The sequence below is a fragment of the Lepidochelys kempii genome, chromosome 4 (assembly GCF_965140265.1).
Source record: "Lepidochelys kempii isolate rLepKem1 chromosome 4, rLepKem1.hap2, whole genome shotgun sequence".
Taxonomy (NCBI): domain Eukaryota; kingdom Metazoa; phylum Chordata; order Testudines; family Cheloniidae; genus Lepidochelys; species Lepidochelys kempii.
The window spans coordinates 111,382,488-111,395,805 of NC_133259.1; the positions used below are offsets into that span (position 1 = coordinate 111,382,488).

General features: G+C 42.6%; 1 protein-coding gene across 6 annotated transcripts in view; it reads right to left on the reverse strand.

Moving 5' to 3' along the window:
- The window catches only part of CC2D2A (coiled-coil and C2 domain containing 2A), a 132,399-nt gene that overhangs the window by 12,767 nt on the left and 106,314 nt on the right, over positions 1-13,318 (reverse strand). For 5 of the 6 annotated variants that reach the window (XM_073342472.1, XM_073342474.1, XM_073342471.1 and 2 more), the window contains 4 exons: positions 12,765-12,968; positions 6,078-6,167; positions 3,918-4,031; positions 792-926 (listed from right to left, as the gene is read on the reverse strand). In XM_073342472.1, the coding sequence (XP_073198573.1) occupies positions 792-926; positions 3,918-4,031; positions 6,078-6,167; positions 12,765-12,968 (543 nt within the window). The remainder of the gene's footprint in view (positions 1-791; positions 927-3,917; positions 4,032-6,077; positions 6,168-12,764; positions 12,969-13,318) is intronic. The other variant, XM_073342475.1, reaches the window with a different exon arrangement.

Here is a 13,318-nt window from a genome sequence, read left to right on the forward strand (position 1 = left end):
GTTAACTGCGATTAAGCAACAGCCCTAATTTTGTGTAAATTTTGCCACCTCACTGTTCACACTGTAAAAAAATCAATAACTATATTAAACATTATTCCTACAGGGAACCATGGGGCCCCACTGTTAACTTTTTGCAATGGTGAATATTGACTAATTATACTCTTTGTCAATGTCTCAGCCAACTTTCAATTTACCACAGTACTTATCTTTCACCTCATGACTATTTAGTCTTCTCAGAAGCTTCTTGTGACAGACTTTGTCAAAAGCTTTCTGAAAGTCCTCCAAATAAATTGTTATTCTGTTCTCTGTTATCATTTTTTTGTTAACACGTTAAAACATTTAGTAGTTTACGAGTCACCATTTCACTTTGCTGATTTGCCTCTATCATATGCTGCTCTTCCTGCTGTTCGTCACAAAGTTAAGCAACTATATTAAGCAAGAGTAGGTAAATTAAATCCTACAATGCACAGGTTTTAGTTGGTTGGGTTGCTTTGCTTGTGTATGCTATATTTATATCAGTATTTTATTATTTATAATCTTTTTAAACTATAGTAAAAAGCCATTTTATACAACAGTTGAAACAGAACTTCTTAAGTTGCTGGAAACCTAATCCAAGAATGGCATAAATCACTATTTGATAAAATGACCCACTAATAATAAAGTATATTGGCATGGATACAGGAACTCCTGATCCACTAGGAAACAAGAGGTTAAGGGAGAGGATGACAAAGGTAAGCACTATTTTCTGTGTGTGAGAGAGGGAGAGAGAGAGAGAAGATGGAAACACTTACATTATCAAAGCTAATCAAACAGCCCACACTTTGCAATGGACAGAAAGTATCAAACTGTCCATAACAACGTCCACTACTGGGATTCCAAATCACATACTGATTTTGCTCCCAAGTTAATACATATGCAGTTGGCCCCTAGGAAGAAAAAGATTGAAAAACATTTTTTTAGAAGTTCTGCTAAGATAATATGTATTGTATTGTATTTTAAAGGCCAGTAACCACTGTATTATTGAGGCCACAGACAAACTGCACAATTGAACTATTTTCCTCTAGCTGGTTGGAGTAGTTTTCTTTAAAACAGCAACTCATCCACTTCAACCACCATAACCAATGTTCAAGTAACTCTAAGCCCTTAAATTGGTGTGTGGCTTTGGCTTATATCAGGACTGCACAAATAACCCTTCCACCCCAGCACTTCAAAAACTAAACTAAAGAAGATACTTTCCTCTAAATTTTCAAGTAAATGTAGTGCTGATTAAAGTTTCCATATTGAGAGCATAACAAACTGAAGTTCTCTGTTTACTCACAGAACAATCGTGGCAAGGGCATACTTTTCCACACTGCCCAGTCAGTAGGCCTGATCCTTGTGCTGGATGTCTGAGACTGAGAAACTCATTAAGTCTCCATATTCACTCAAATCCCTAGCCTCCTTGCTGAGACTGTCATCAAGAGTTTTATTAGTTCCCTAGGAACAGGTCTGAGACCCTTAACTGATTCCATAGAGGGTACTAATCAGCCTTCAGAGGAGTAATGTTTTTTGGTAACTTCCAATTTAGGCTCCATTTTAGTGAGTCTTACACAAACACAAAGAAGTGCAGAGTTGAGGGTCAAACTAAGCTTTATAGCATATGTACTCCAGCATATAAAGTCACCAACTTTTAGGGCACCCCTACAACACCCTTAGCACAACACGGTAAATTATTAGGGAAGTTTTGGTATTCATTTTAACTGAGACACTCTGCTCATAGTCCCTTTTACACAGACAGCTTCAGGTAAGGATCAGTAAGCATCTTTTTGTAAGTTATTTGAAAAAATGTTTCTCCAGTATGTAAAAAGTAGGTCTATATGAAAGAATAATTAGCAGAGCAGCTGTGCTGCATATTTCATGATGTGCACATTTGGCAACCCCATAGCTTCCCAGAGCCCTGCTGGAATTGCATGCATTCCAGCAGAGCTAAAGGGACTTCTCCACAATAACTCTACAGCCCCACCCAGCACTACTGGGTGTCCTCTTTACCTTCTCTTTTACTACTCCCTGCTTCTGCTGGATCCCAGCCAGATTAACAGTCAGCAAGAATGGAGAGCTGCTGACAGCATCAGCAATACAAACAGCAAGGCAAGGCTGGGCAAGAGCAAGGGCCTTGTCAATAACAGGCATCCCTCTGCTTTACCACAAACCCCATCCCGTGGCATTCATTCACATCCATAGACAGCTGCCCCAGGCACCCCTCTCACGTTTCCAGCACCCATCTCCCTCTCATACACAGAGCTGCCTTAGATATCTCTTTTGCTTATCCCAACAACAATCCCTCATACACAGCTAGTTGCCCCAGGCATTCTTCCACCTTCCCGATGACCCATGAACCCTATCTGGCCTTTCTGGGTTTCAGCCCTTTCCCTGGTAACATGGGCTGAATGTCCTGTTGGGGCTGTCATCATCAAGTTCTGAAAAGATTAATTGGATTTTGAGTTCTAGGATCTCTTCCTAATACTGCTATGCTTGGGAACAAACTAAAGGAGTGAAATTCTGGGAATGGATTTCCCCAAACTCAGTTTTGTACCTTTTCTTATGTTGAGGACCCATGTGTCTGAGGGTAGAGTGCCTGTAACCTTCCTTCAGGGAGACCCTCTAGGACATTTATAGACAGTTTGGCCATTGGCCTTGAAACCTGTTAGTGCTGGTTGCTTAGAAATCCAAGCACTTCAGTGGGACAAACATGACCCATGCTGCTGAAGGAATTTAACTGCTTTAGAATTAGAGGGCCTGATTCTCCAGTGCCTTTAACCTGGTGGAGTCATTTACACCTGTGCAAAGTGACTTCTAAGAGGATGTGATAGACACTGGCCAGTTGGGTACAGCAGAATAGCAGAAGGCAGATATACTGGCCACTGGATTAACAGTTTTCTGTTCCCTGACTGACCAGAGCAGGGGCTGCTCCAAGTTAGGGTCGACACATGACTCCAGTTAGCCTGCAAAGAGTCAGATGAGGCCATTAAGCTAATGTGAACACCTGACTCTAATTAAGGCCCCTCTGATACTATAAAATGGCTCACTCCAGTCAGGCCGAGGAGAGCCAGGGAGCGGAAGTGCGGCTGACGGGCTGGGAAATGAAGACACCATCAAGCCACTGGAAAGGGAGCCCTAAAGTAAGGGTGAAAAAGAGAGAAGGGGGAGAGCTGTGGGGAAGCGGCCAAGGGAAATGCAGCAACTCTGGCAGTGAAAGGTCAGCTGCCAACAGCTGCTGTCATTAGGGTCCCTCGGCCGAAACCCGGAGTAGAGGACGGGACCGGGTTCCCCCCAACCCGCCACTACAGAAACACCTCCTGGGAGGGGAAGACAGGCCCCTTTCAGGACAGGAGGCTAAACTGTTTGGGAGTAAGCCCGTAGGGACAACAGAGACTGTGGGAGTTCTCTCACCAACCTCCTTGGTGGCTTATGATGAACAGGGCTCAGTAGACTGTAACCCTGGCCCTAGACAGAGAAGGGCTATATGGAGGGTTGCTGTGAGCCTCTGAGGCTAGCATAAACTGCCTGGAAGGCAAGACCCACGGGGACAAGGTCAGAGCTCTGCCACAAGGATTTACAGGTGGTGGACAATGGAGAAAAAGGACAAGGGAGAATAGTTCCCACTACTCAGACATGGAAGCATGGATCCAGGAGTGGGGATCTACTAGATTTATACTTAACTAATGGAGAAATAAGATGGTAGAATGCTTGATACCAGAACAGGGTTCCAATGGCACTAATTTTTAAACCCATATCATCATTACTTTAAAATCATATCTGCTAGAGAAAATTCAGTCCATTTCTTGGAACATAATCGTTTTTTGTTTGTTTATGCTCTATTTATGTAAGCATTTGGATATTATGTTCACATTCAAATCAAACAAAAACTACTGTCTTACCTCAGGAATAGCATTTCCAATTATCAGCCAGGCTTTTTTCCCCATAGCAAGAAAGTAATTACACAAAAGCACAGCATGCTCCTCCTCATCACCAGCCAGAAGATCAAGAAATTGCTGATTGAGAAACAAATGTTACTATTTACAAATAAATTGGGATATAGTTGTTAATTCTTTTCCTAACCTGAAACATTTAAGAATCTTTCCTAATACGCTGCAGCCAAAATTTTCCACTCAGATCGCCATTGTTTCATATGCAGAATGAGTGAAGAATATGTAGTGGAGATCTGCAGAGTAGATTAGAGAATTTCATCATAAGAGTCAAATTTTGTCTGAGTCACACTGCAGATTTCCAGAAAATGTTTTGAGATGCTATCAATACACTGCATGGCTAACCTATGATCCACAGGAATTCTATCACCCTCCAGATCTGTGTATGTCTGTTTGTGATGGTGAATGCCCAATGAAAGTAAGGTTTCATTTTTTTTAAAAACAGGTATTTGTATAAAAACATAGTCCTGTGTGAGTGTGTGTGTGTATAATATAAACTATAGTTGAGCACTACTCAAGTGTGAACTATAATTAAAAAATAATTTTAATGACAAGCTGGCATTGGAACATTTTACATTTCAAAGTTGCAATGTACCTTTTGAAAATTTACATTCTGGGGTTCAGCAAAATATATATATTTTACTCAGTTCTTCCAAAACCAGTGTTAAGTATCCCAGATTCAAATGACAAAAGAATTAATCTCTAACTCGTGGGCTTCATAAGAACGTTGGTTATTAAGTTTAGGACTGAATTGGAAGGAGGGCAGTATGAAAAACCAGACAGTAGTCATATAAAGCTAGAACTACACTAAATCAAATGGTAAACTACAAAATGGGGACTAACTAACAAGGTCGTAGTACTGCTGAAAAGGATCTGGGGGTTATGGTGGATCACAAATTGAATATGAGCCAACAATGTGATGCAGTTGCAAAAGAGACTAATATTATTCTGGGATATATTAACACAAAAGTGTTGTATGTAAGACACGGGAGGTAATTTCCTGCTTTACTTGGCATTGATGAGGTATCAGCTGGAGTACTGTGTCCAGTTTTGGGCACCACACTTTAAGAAAGATGAGGACAAATTGGAGAGAGTCCAGAAGAGAGTTACAAAAATGATAAAAGGATTAGAATACCCTGTTTTTTAAATCTTTCCTCAAAGGTCAGGTATGTTTAGTCTTGAGAAAAGAAGACTGGGGGGACTAGAATTGATGATAGCCTTCAAATATGTTAAGGGGCTGTTATAAAAAGAATGGTGATCAATTATTCTTCATGTCCACTGAAGAGAGACTTAATGTGCAGCGCACAAAATCTAAATTAGATATTAGGAAAAATCTTTCTATAAGTATAGGTAAGTACTGGAATACACTTCCAAGAGAGGTTGTGGAATCCCTGTCATTGTCTAACATTCTTTAAAACCTCCAAACAGCTATCATGGAGGTCAAGGTATACTTGGTCCGTCCCCCTCAGCGCAGGGGGAAGGACTAGATGACCTCTCAAGATCTCTTTCAGCCTTCTATTTCTATGATATTAATGAATGGATGTCACCTAAATTATTGATTTTGATATATTCCTGTAAAATATTGATTAGGTAAAATTGAAATGGTCTCACAAAACCTTAAGAAAAGTTAATATTTGTAATTCTGCCATTGTTTTCTCTCCTAACAAAGTATGAGAGGCTGGTTGAATCTGATAGTGCAGCTGACATTACAGGCAGTGCCTTTTTCCACATTAAGAAGAATTATGATGGTCCAGCTGAGGTAAGTGTAGAAAATACTGGACTTTATCATGTTTCCCCACCCCCAACTGTGATATTTTCTTTCCTTAATTTCAGTGGGCACTTTAATTCCTCCTGAATGCAGAAATTGGAACTGCTTATGGTGTTCTTAGGTCCAATAGATTGCAGCCTATTAAGGTTAGAAACATTTTGGCTGATCTGTACAAATTATTTCAGGACAAGTGATTTTTTTTTTTTATAAACACTTTTTCTCAGATCATTGATAAAGAAACATTTCATTCTCTGAAACCATTGACAATATTGAAAATCTAAATGACTAGAAAGAAAAATCACTCTCAACAGAAGAAGAACAAGAAATTCTAGGCCTTTACTTACATCTGATGTACTCCATAAGTCACAGATTCCAGCAAATGACACACTATCTGGCAAGAAAGGAATCAAAGCAACATATCGAGCCACCAACTCCTACAAACAAAAATAAAGAAAAGAGCACAGTCACGTTCTCATTTACGATGTGGGATGAGAAAGGTATCATTTTCATTAGTCCTAACTAGATTTGAAACTTACTGCTGCTCCCACTCAAGTCAAGGGTAATATACCCATTGACTTCAATAAAGCAGGAACAAGTCCCTTTTTGGGACTTTTGTAAAGGCCTGAGCTGATTTTTTTTGACTTGGAGTCAGATCAGAACCATAAACCATATGCACAGATTTTTGTTTCTTTAAAGTAAAATGTACATTTAAGTTTATCAAATAATTTTTTGATAAGCTATTGAACATTTATTTCTAATATTTATAGATAATTAGGCATACTGACAAATTAATTCTTCTGAGGCATGAGCTATATTTACAATTACATAGAGATCTAATAGCTGTTTTTTATTCTGCTGTTACATTCCTCTTTTGCCATTCATATGAATGGCTGCTGTTACTTACTCATTCACAAATTCAAGGTATCTAAGCCCTGGTCTACACTAGGAGTTGAGGTCGAATTTAGCAGCATTAAATCGATTTAACCCTGCACTTGTCCACACGATGACCTTTTTTCGACTTAAAGGACTCTTAAAATCGATTTCCTTACTCCACCCTCGACAAGGGAATTAGCGCTGAAATCGGCCTTGCTGGGTCAAATTTGGGGTACTGTGGACGCAATTAGATGGTATTGGCCTCCGGGAGCTATGCCAGAGTGCTCCATTGTGACCGCTCTGGACAGCACTCTCAACTCAGATGCACTGGCCAGGTAGACAGGAAAAGGCCTGTGAACTTTTGAATTTCAATTTCCTGTTTGGCCAGCATGGCAAGCTGTAGGTGAGTGCAGAGCTCATCAGCAGAGGTGACCATGATGGAGTCCCAGAATCGCAAAAGAGCTCCAGCATGGACCAAACAGGAGGTACAGGATCTGATCACTGCATGGGGGAGAGGAATCTGTACTATCAGAACTCCGTTCCAGTTTTCGAAATGCCAGAACATTTGTCAAAATCATGAAGTACAAAGGCCATAACAGGGACCCGAAGCAGTACCGCGTGAAACTGAAGGAGCTGAGGCAAGCCTACCAGAAAACAAGAGAAGCAAACGGCCGCTCCGAGTCAGAGCCCCAAACATGCCACTTCTATGATGAGCTGCATGCCATTTTCGAGGGTTCAGCCACCACTACCCCAGCCGTGTTGTTTGACTCCTTCAATGGAGATGGAGGCAACACAGAAGCAGGTTTTGGGGACGACGACAAAGAAGAAGATAGCTCACAGCAAGCAAGGGGAGAAACCGGTTTTCCCGACAGCCAGGAACTGTTTCTCACCCTGGACCTGGAGCCAGTACCCCCTGAACCCACCCAAGGCTGCCTCCTGGGCCCACCAGACGGAGAAGGGACCTCTGGTGAGTGTACCTTTTAAAATAGTATACATGGTTTAAAAGCAAGCATGTTTAATGATTAATTTGCCCTGGCATTGGCGGCTCTCCTGGATGTACTCCCAAAGTCTTTGCAAAAGGTTTCTGGGGAGGGCAGCCTAATTCCATCCACCATGGTAGGACACTTTGCCACTCCAGGCCAGTAGCACGTACTCGGGAATCATTGTAGAACAAAGCATTGCAGTGTACGTTTGCTGGCATTCAAACAACATCCATTCTTCATCTCTCGGTGTTATCCTCAGGAGAGTGAAACCATTCATGGTCACCTAGTTGAAACAGGGTGCTTTTCTTAAGGGGACATTCAGAGGTGCCAATTCTTGCTGGGCTGTTTGCCTGTGGCTGAACAGAAATGTTCCCCGCTGTTAGCCATGGGGAGGGGCTAGCCACGTGGTGGGGGGAGGCAAAAGGCAACCTTGGAACGAAAGCACATGTGCTATGTATGTAATGTAAACAGCAAAGTTTACCGTGAAAGAGTGTACCCACTGTTCTATAAAATGTGTCTTTTTAAATACCACTGTCCCTTTTTTTTCCCCTCCACCAGCTGCATGTGTTTCAAGGATCACAGGATCTTCTCCTTCCCAGAGGCTAGTGAAGATCAGAAGACGAAAAAATCGCGATGAAACGTTCTGAGCTCATGCTGTCCTCCCACACTGACAGAGCACAGACGAATGCGTGGAGGCAGACAACGTCAGAGTGCAGGAAAGCACAAAATGACCGGGAGGAGAGGTGGCAGGCTGAAGAGAGTAAGCGGCGGGCTGAAGAGAGAGCTGAAGCTGAAAGGTGGCGGCAGCATGATGAGACGAGGCAGGATTCAATGCTGAGGCTGCTGGAGGATCAAACTAATATGCTCCAGCATATGATTGAGCTGCAGGAAAGGCAGCTGGAGCACAGACCACCGCTACAGGCCCTGTGTAACCAACCACCCTCCTCCCCAAGTTCCATAGCCTCCTTGCCCAAGAATGCGGTTGGGGGGCTTCCGGCCACCCAGCCACTCCACCCCAGAGGATTGCCCAAGCAACAGAAGGCTGGCATTCAAAAAGTTTTAAACTTTTAAAGTGCTGCGTGGCCTTGTCCTTCCCTCCTCCGCTACCTGGGCAGTTATCCCCCTATTTGTGTGATGAATTAATAAAGAATGCATGAATGTGAAGCAACAATGACTTTATTGCCTCTGCATGCGGTGATCGAAGAGAGGAGGGGAGGGTGGTTAGCTTACAGGGAAGTAGAGTGAACCAAGGGGCGGGGGGTTTCATCAAGGAGAAACCAACAGAATTTTCACACTGTAGCCTGGCCAGTCATGAAACTGGTTTTCAAAGCTTCTCTGATGCGCACCGCGCCCTCCTGTGCTCTTCTAACCGCCCTGGTGTCTGGCTGCGTGTAACCAGCAGCTAGGCGATTTGCCTCAACCTCCCACCCTGCCATAAACGTCTCCCCCTTACTCTCACAGATATTGTGGAGCACACAGCAAGCAGTAATAACAGTGGGAATATTGGTTTCGCTGAGGTCTAAGCGAGTCAGTAAACTGCGCCAGCATGCTTTTAAATGTCCAAATGCACATTCTACCACCATTCTGCACTTGCTCAGCCTGTAGTTGAACAGCTCCTGACTACTGTCCAGGCTGCCTGTGTACGGCTTCATGAGCCATGGCAGTAAGGGGTAGGCTGGGTCCCCAAGGATACATATAGGCATTTCAACATCCCCAAAGGTTGTTTTCTGGTCTGGGAATAAAGTCCCTTCCTGCAGCTTTTGAAACAGACCAGAGTTCCTGAAGATGCGAGCGTCATGCACCTTTCCCGGCCATCCCACGTTGATGTTGGTGAAACGTCCCTTGTGATCCACCAGAGCTTGCAGCACTATCGAAAAGTACCCCTTGCGGTTTATGTACTCGCCAGCTTGGTGCTCCGGTGCCAAGATAGGGATATGGGTTCCGTCTATGGCCCCACCACAGTTAGGGAATCCCATTGCAGCAAAGCCATCCACTATGACCTGCACATTTCCCAGGGTCACTACCCTTGATATCAGCAGATCTTTTATTGCGTTGGCTACTTGCATCACAGCAGCTCCCACAGTAGATTTGCCCACTCCAAATTGATTCCCGACTGACCGGTAGCTGTCTGGCGTTGCAAGCTTCCACAGGGCTATTGCCACTCACTTCTCAACTGTGAGGGCTGCTCTCATCTTGGTATTCTTGCGCCTCAGGGCAGGGGAAAGCAAGTCACGAAGTTCCATGTAAGTGCCCTGACGCATGCAAAAGTTTCGCAGCCACTGGGAATCATCCCAGACCTGCAACACTATGAGGTCCCACCAGTCTGTGCTTGTTTCCCGAGCCCAGAATCAGTGTTCCACCACATGAACCTGCCCCATTAGCACCATGATGCCCATATTGCCAGGGCCCGTGCTTTGAGAGAAGTCTGCGTCCATGTCCTCATCACTCTCGTCACCGTGCTGACATCGCCTACTCGCCCAGTTTTGCTTTGCCAGGTTCTGGTGCTGCATATACTGCTGGATAATACATGTGGTGTTTAATGTGCTCCTAATTGCCAAAATGATCTGAGCGGGCTCCATGCTTGCCATGGTATGGCATCTGCACAGAAAAAAGGCGCGGAACGATTGTCTGCCGTTGCTCTGACGGCGGGAGGGGAGACTGATGACATGGCTTACAGGGTTGGCTTACAGGGAATTAAAATCAACAAAAGGGGTGGCTTTACATCCAGGAGAAACAAAAACAACTGTCACACAGAATGGCCCCCTCAAGGATTGAACTCAAAACCCTGGGTTTAGCAGGCCAATGCTCAACCCACTCAGCTATCCGTCCCTCTGGTATTTCAGGAAGGACTGAATCTCCATTAAAGTTTTCAAGGTGCCCCTGACAGACCTCACCAAAACGATTGTCGGCCGTTGATTTCACGGAGGGAGGGAGGGAGGGGGAGCAAATGAATACAAAACAAATCTGGTCTATTTCTTGTTTTGATCCACTCCATCTATCTTTTACATCTTGTTGGCAGCAAACGGTGCAGTAGGACTGCAAACCATCCACACCTCCTGGCTGCTCGGCAGAAGATGGTGCAATAGGACTGCTAGCCATCCTCATCTCCTGCCTGCTCACCATAAGATGGTACAATAGGACTGCCTGCAGGACTAAAGAGAATGACCTGGTCGAGTCACTCCTAATTTAGTCCCTGCGCCCATGTCTGCCCAGGCGCTCCTGACCGACCTTACCGAGGTGGCCAGGAGCACCTCAGACATGAGGAGGATGGTTTTCAGGCCAATTGCATCATCTGCTGCCACAAGGCAATGGATTGCTGCTGCTGTGTAGCAATGCAGTACCGCGTCTGCCAGCACCAGAGACATACAGTGACAGTAAGCTGAGTGGGCTCCATGCTTGCAGTGCTATGGCGTCTGCACAGGTAACTCAGGAAAAAAGGCGCGAAACGATTGTCTGCCATTGCTTTCACAGAGGGAGAGAGAGAGGGCCTGATGTACCCAGAACCACATGCGACAATGTTTTTTGCCCCATCAGGCACTGGGATCTCAACCCAGAATTCCAATGGGCAGCGGAGACTGCGGGAACTGTGGAATAGCTACCCACAGTGCAACACTCTGGAAGTCGACGTTAGCCTTGGTACTGTGGATGCACTCCGCCAAGTTAATGCACTTAGAGCATTTTGTGTGGGGACACACAGAATCGACTATATAAAAACAATTTCTAAAAAACCGACTTCTATAGATTCGACCTAATTTCGTAGTGTAGACATACCCTAATACTGAGAACAACAATTCTGAAAACTGTTCTCCCAAGTTCCACTATTAGATCATCTCTAAGCTTTGGATTGGATTCAAGTCTTAGGCCATGTCCACAATAGGAAATTGGGGGGTTTAATACATTAGCTAACAGGTGTGAAAAGAACATCTTTTTCCTAAGGAAGAAAAAGCCTTAAGATGCATGATATATGTTGCCACAGAGCTTTAAAAAAAAAAAAATGAAGCAGCAAGGCATTAAGCTCACTTTCATGATTAATAAAAAATGCAAAGTTCATGGAAAAGCACTAAATGCCAATTCTTATTAAATATAATTCTTATTAAAATGCAAAAATAAAATGAAAGCTAAAGCTCTAATTTAATTCAGGGTATATCTGACATTGTTTTAAGGCTGTTTTAACTCAAATTTTGTAACTGAAGTATCCTTAGTTCCATCCCAAATCCTACACTGATTTCAGATCAATTTAAAAGTAAAGTGATAGTTTTTACTCTGAATTATCTTGTTTTGAACAGTATGGCTTATAACATGCCTTGAAACATAGGGTTTGATATAACCATTTCATTATGATGTCTTGTTTATATCTATAGTATAGGACTGTCACAGAGTTTTAAAGTATGTATTAAATATAACTGGACACCTGGGATTAAGAAAATTTGTAACATACAGATTATGGAAAGGTTAACTCCTCAACAGACGAAACCTTCACCTTTAGTTTGCAAATTGGCAACCATTTTTTGTTTATGCTGAAAAGGATCTGAGAGCTCTCAGATCTTCCCTTAGGCCACAATCAAGCAATGACTTCCATAGGACATTCTTAATATTATGCACATGTTTAAGAACTATGCCGAATCAGCACCTTACACCAACGGTAGGTCTATATTTCTGTTACCTATTTCCCCTTTTTGACTAATATTTAATTCTTTCATCCAGGCCCCTGCTGCCTGCTATGACTCAGATTCCTATTCATTGCAGAATTCCCATTGTTTAATTGTACATCCTAATTCACCTGAGCTACCTAATTTTTGTACTGCAACTTTCTTACACAGTGTGTTTGTTAAAGGTGGTGCTTTATTTCTCTCTCTATTTGCTTCTCTGCCATTTTCTTTTGTTCTTTGTCTTTTAAACATATTTAATTCTTATAGTACTTATTTACAGGCAAATTTACCTATGCCAGATTTTGAAATAGGTTTTTATTTTGTCCTTTTCTAACAGATGTTATTCAGTATCTTATCATTCGCTTACTTTGTCCCATGAATATTCAATATTTCTTTATTTTCTACCCATAGATTTTCTCACTTGCAATCCCTTGTACAAACATAAAAAATAACGTACACACACACAGACACAGTCTTAAGTTTATGTCTTGTGAATTGAATTGTCTTTCCTAAATAAAATACTTACTGCAGCTGCCTGAGAATTATTAGGGTGATCATTAAGAAGCTCCTGTGGTGGGTTCAGAGGTTTGATATATCTGGTAATAAAAACTGTTTTCCCATTTATGTCAACTACAGTTGTCAGGCATTGGCGGCTTGGAAACTTCAATGCACATTCAGCCTGATACTTCTCTGCTGCTTGGAGCAACTTCTCATCTTCTTGGGTATCAAACTTCAAAAGACAGGAGAACTTGTATAAAAATACAGTCTTAACCATATAGTTTAGACTTAATTCTCCACTACCTTGTAACCTGTGTAGTTTATTTACACCTACACAAAGTGAATGCAAAGTGGATGTAAAATTCTGATCTGATATCATTTCAAAAACTTACCTTGCATTCTTTTTACACAGGTGTAAATTTAGTGGTAAGGTAGTGGAGAATCAGGCTTTTTGTATATACATTTATATATGCACTGCCACGTGTACACACGTTGCACATACTAAGCATGATTGTACAGTCTTTACTCAGGTATTGAAAGTTCAGTGAAAGCTTTGCCTTACTAAGGACTGTTAGAATGGAC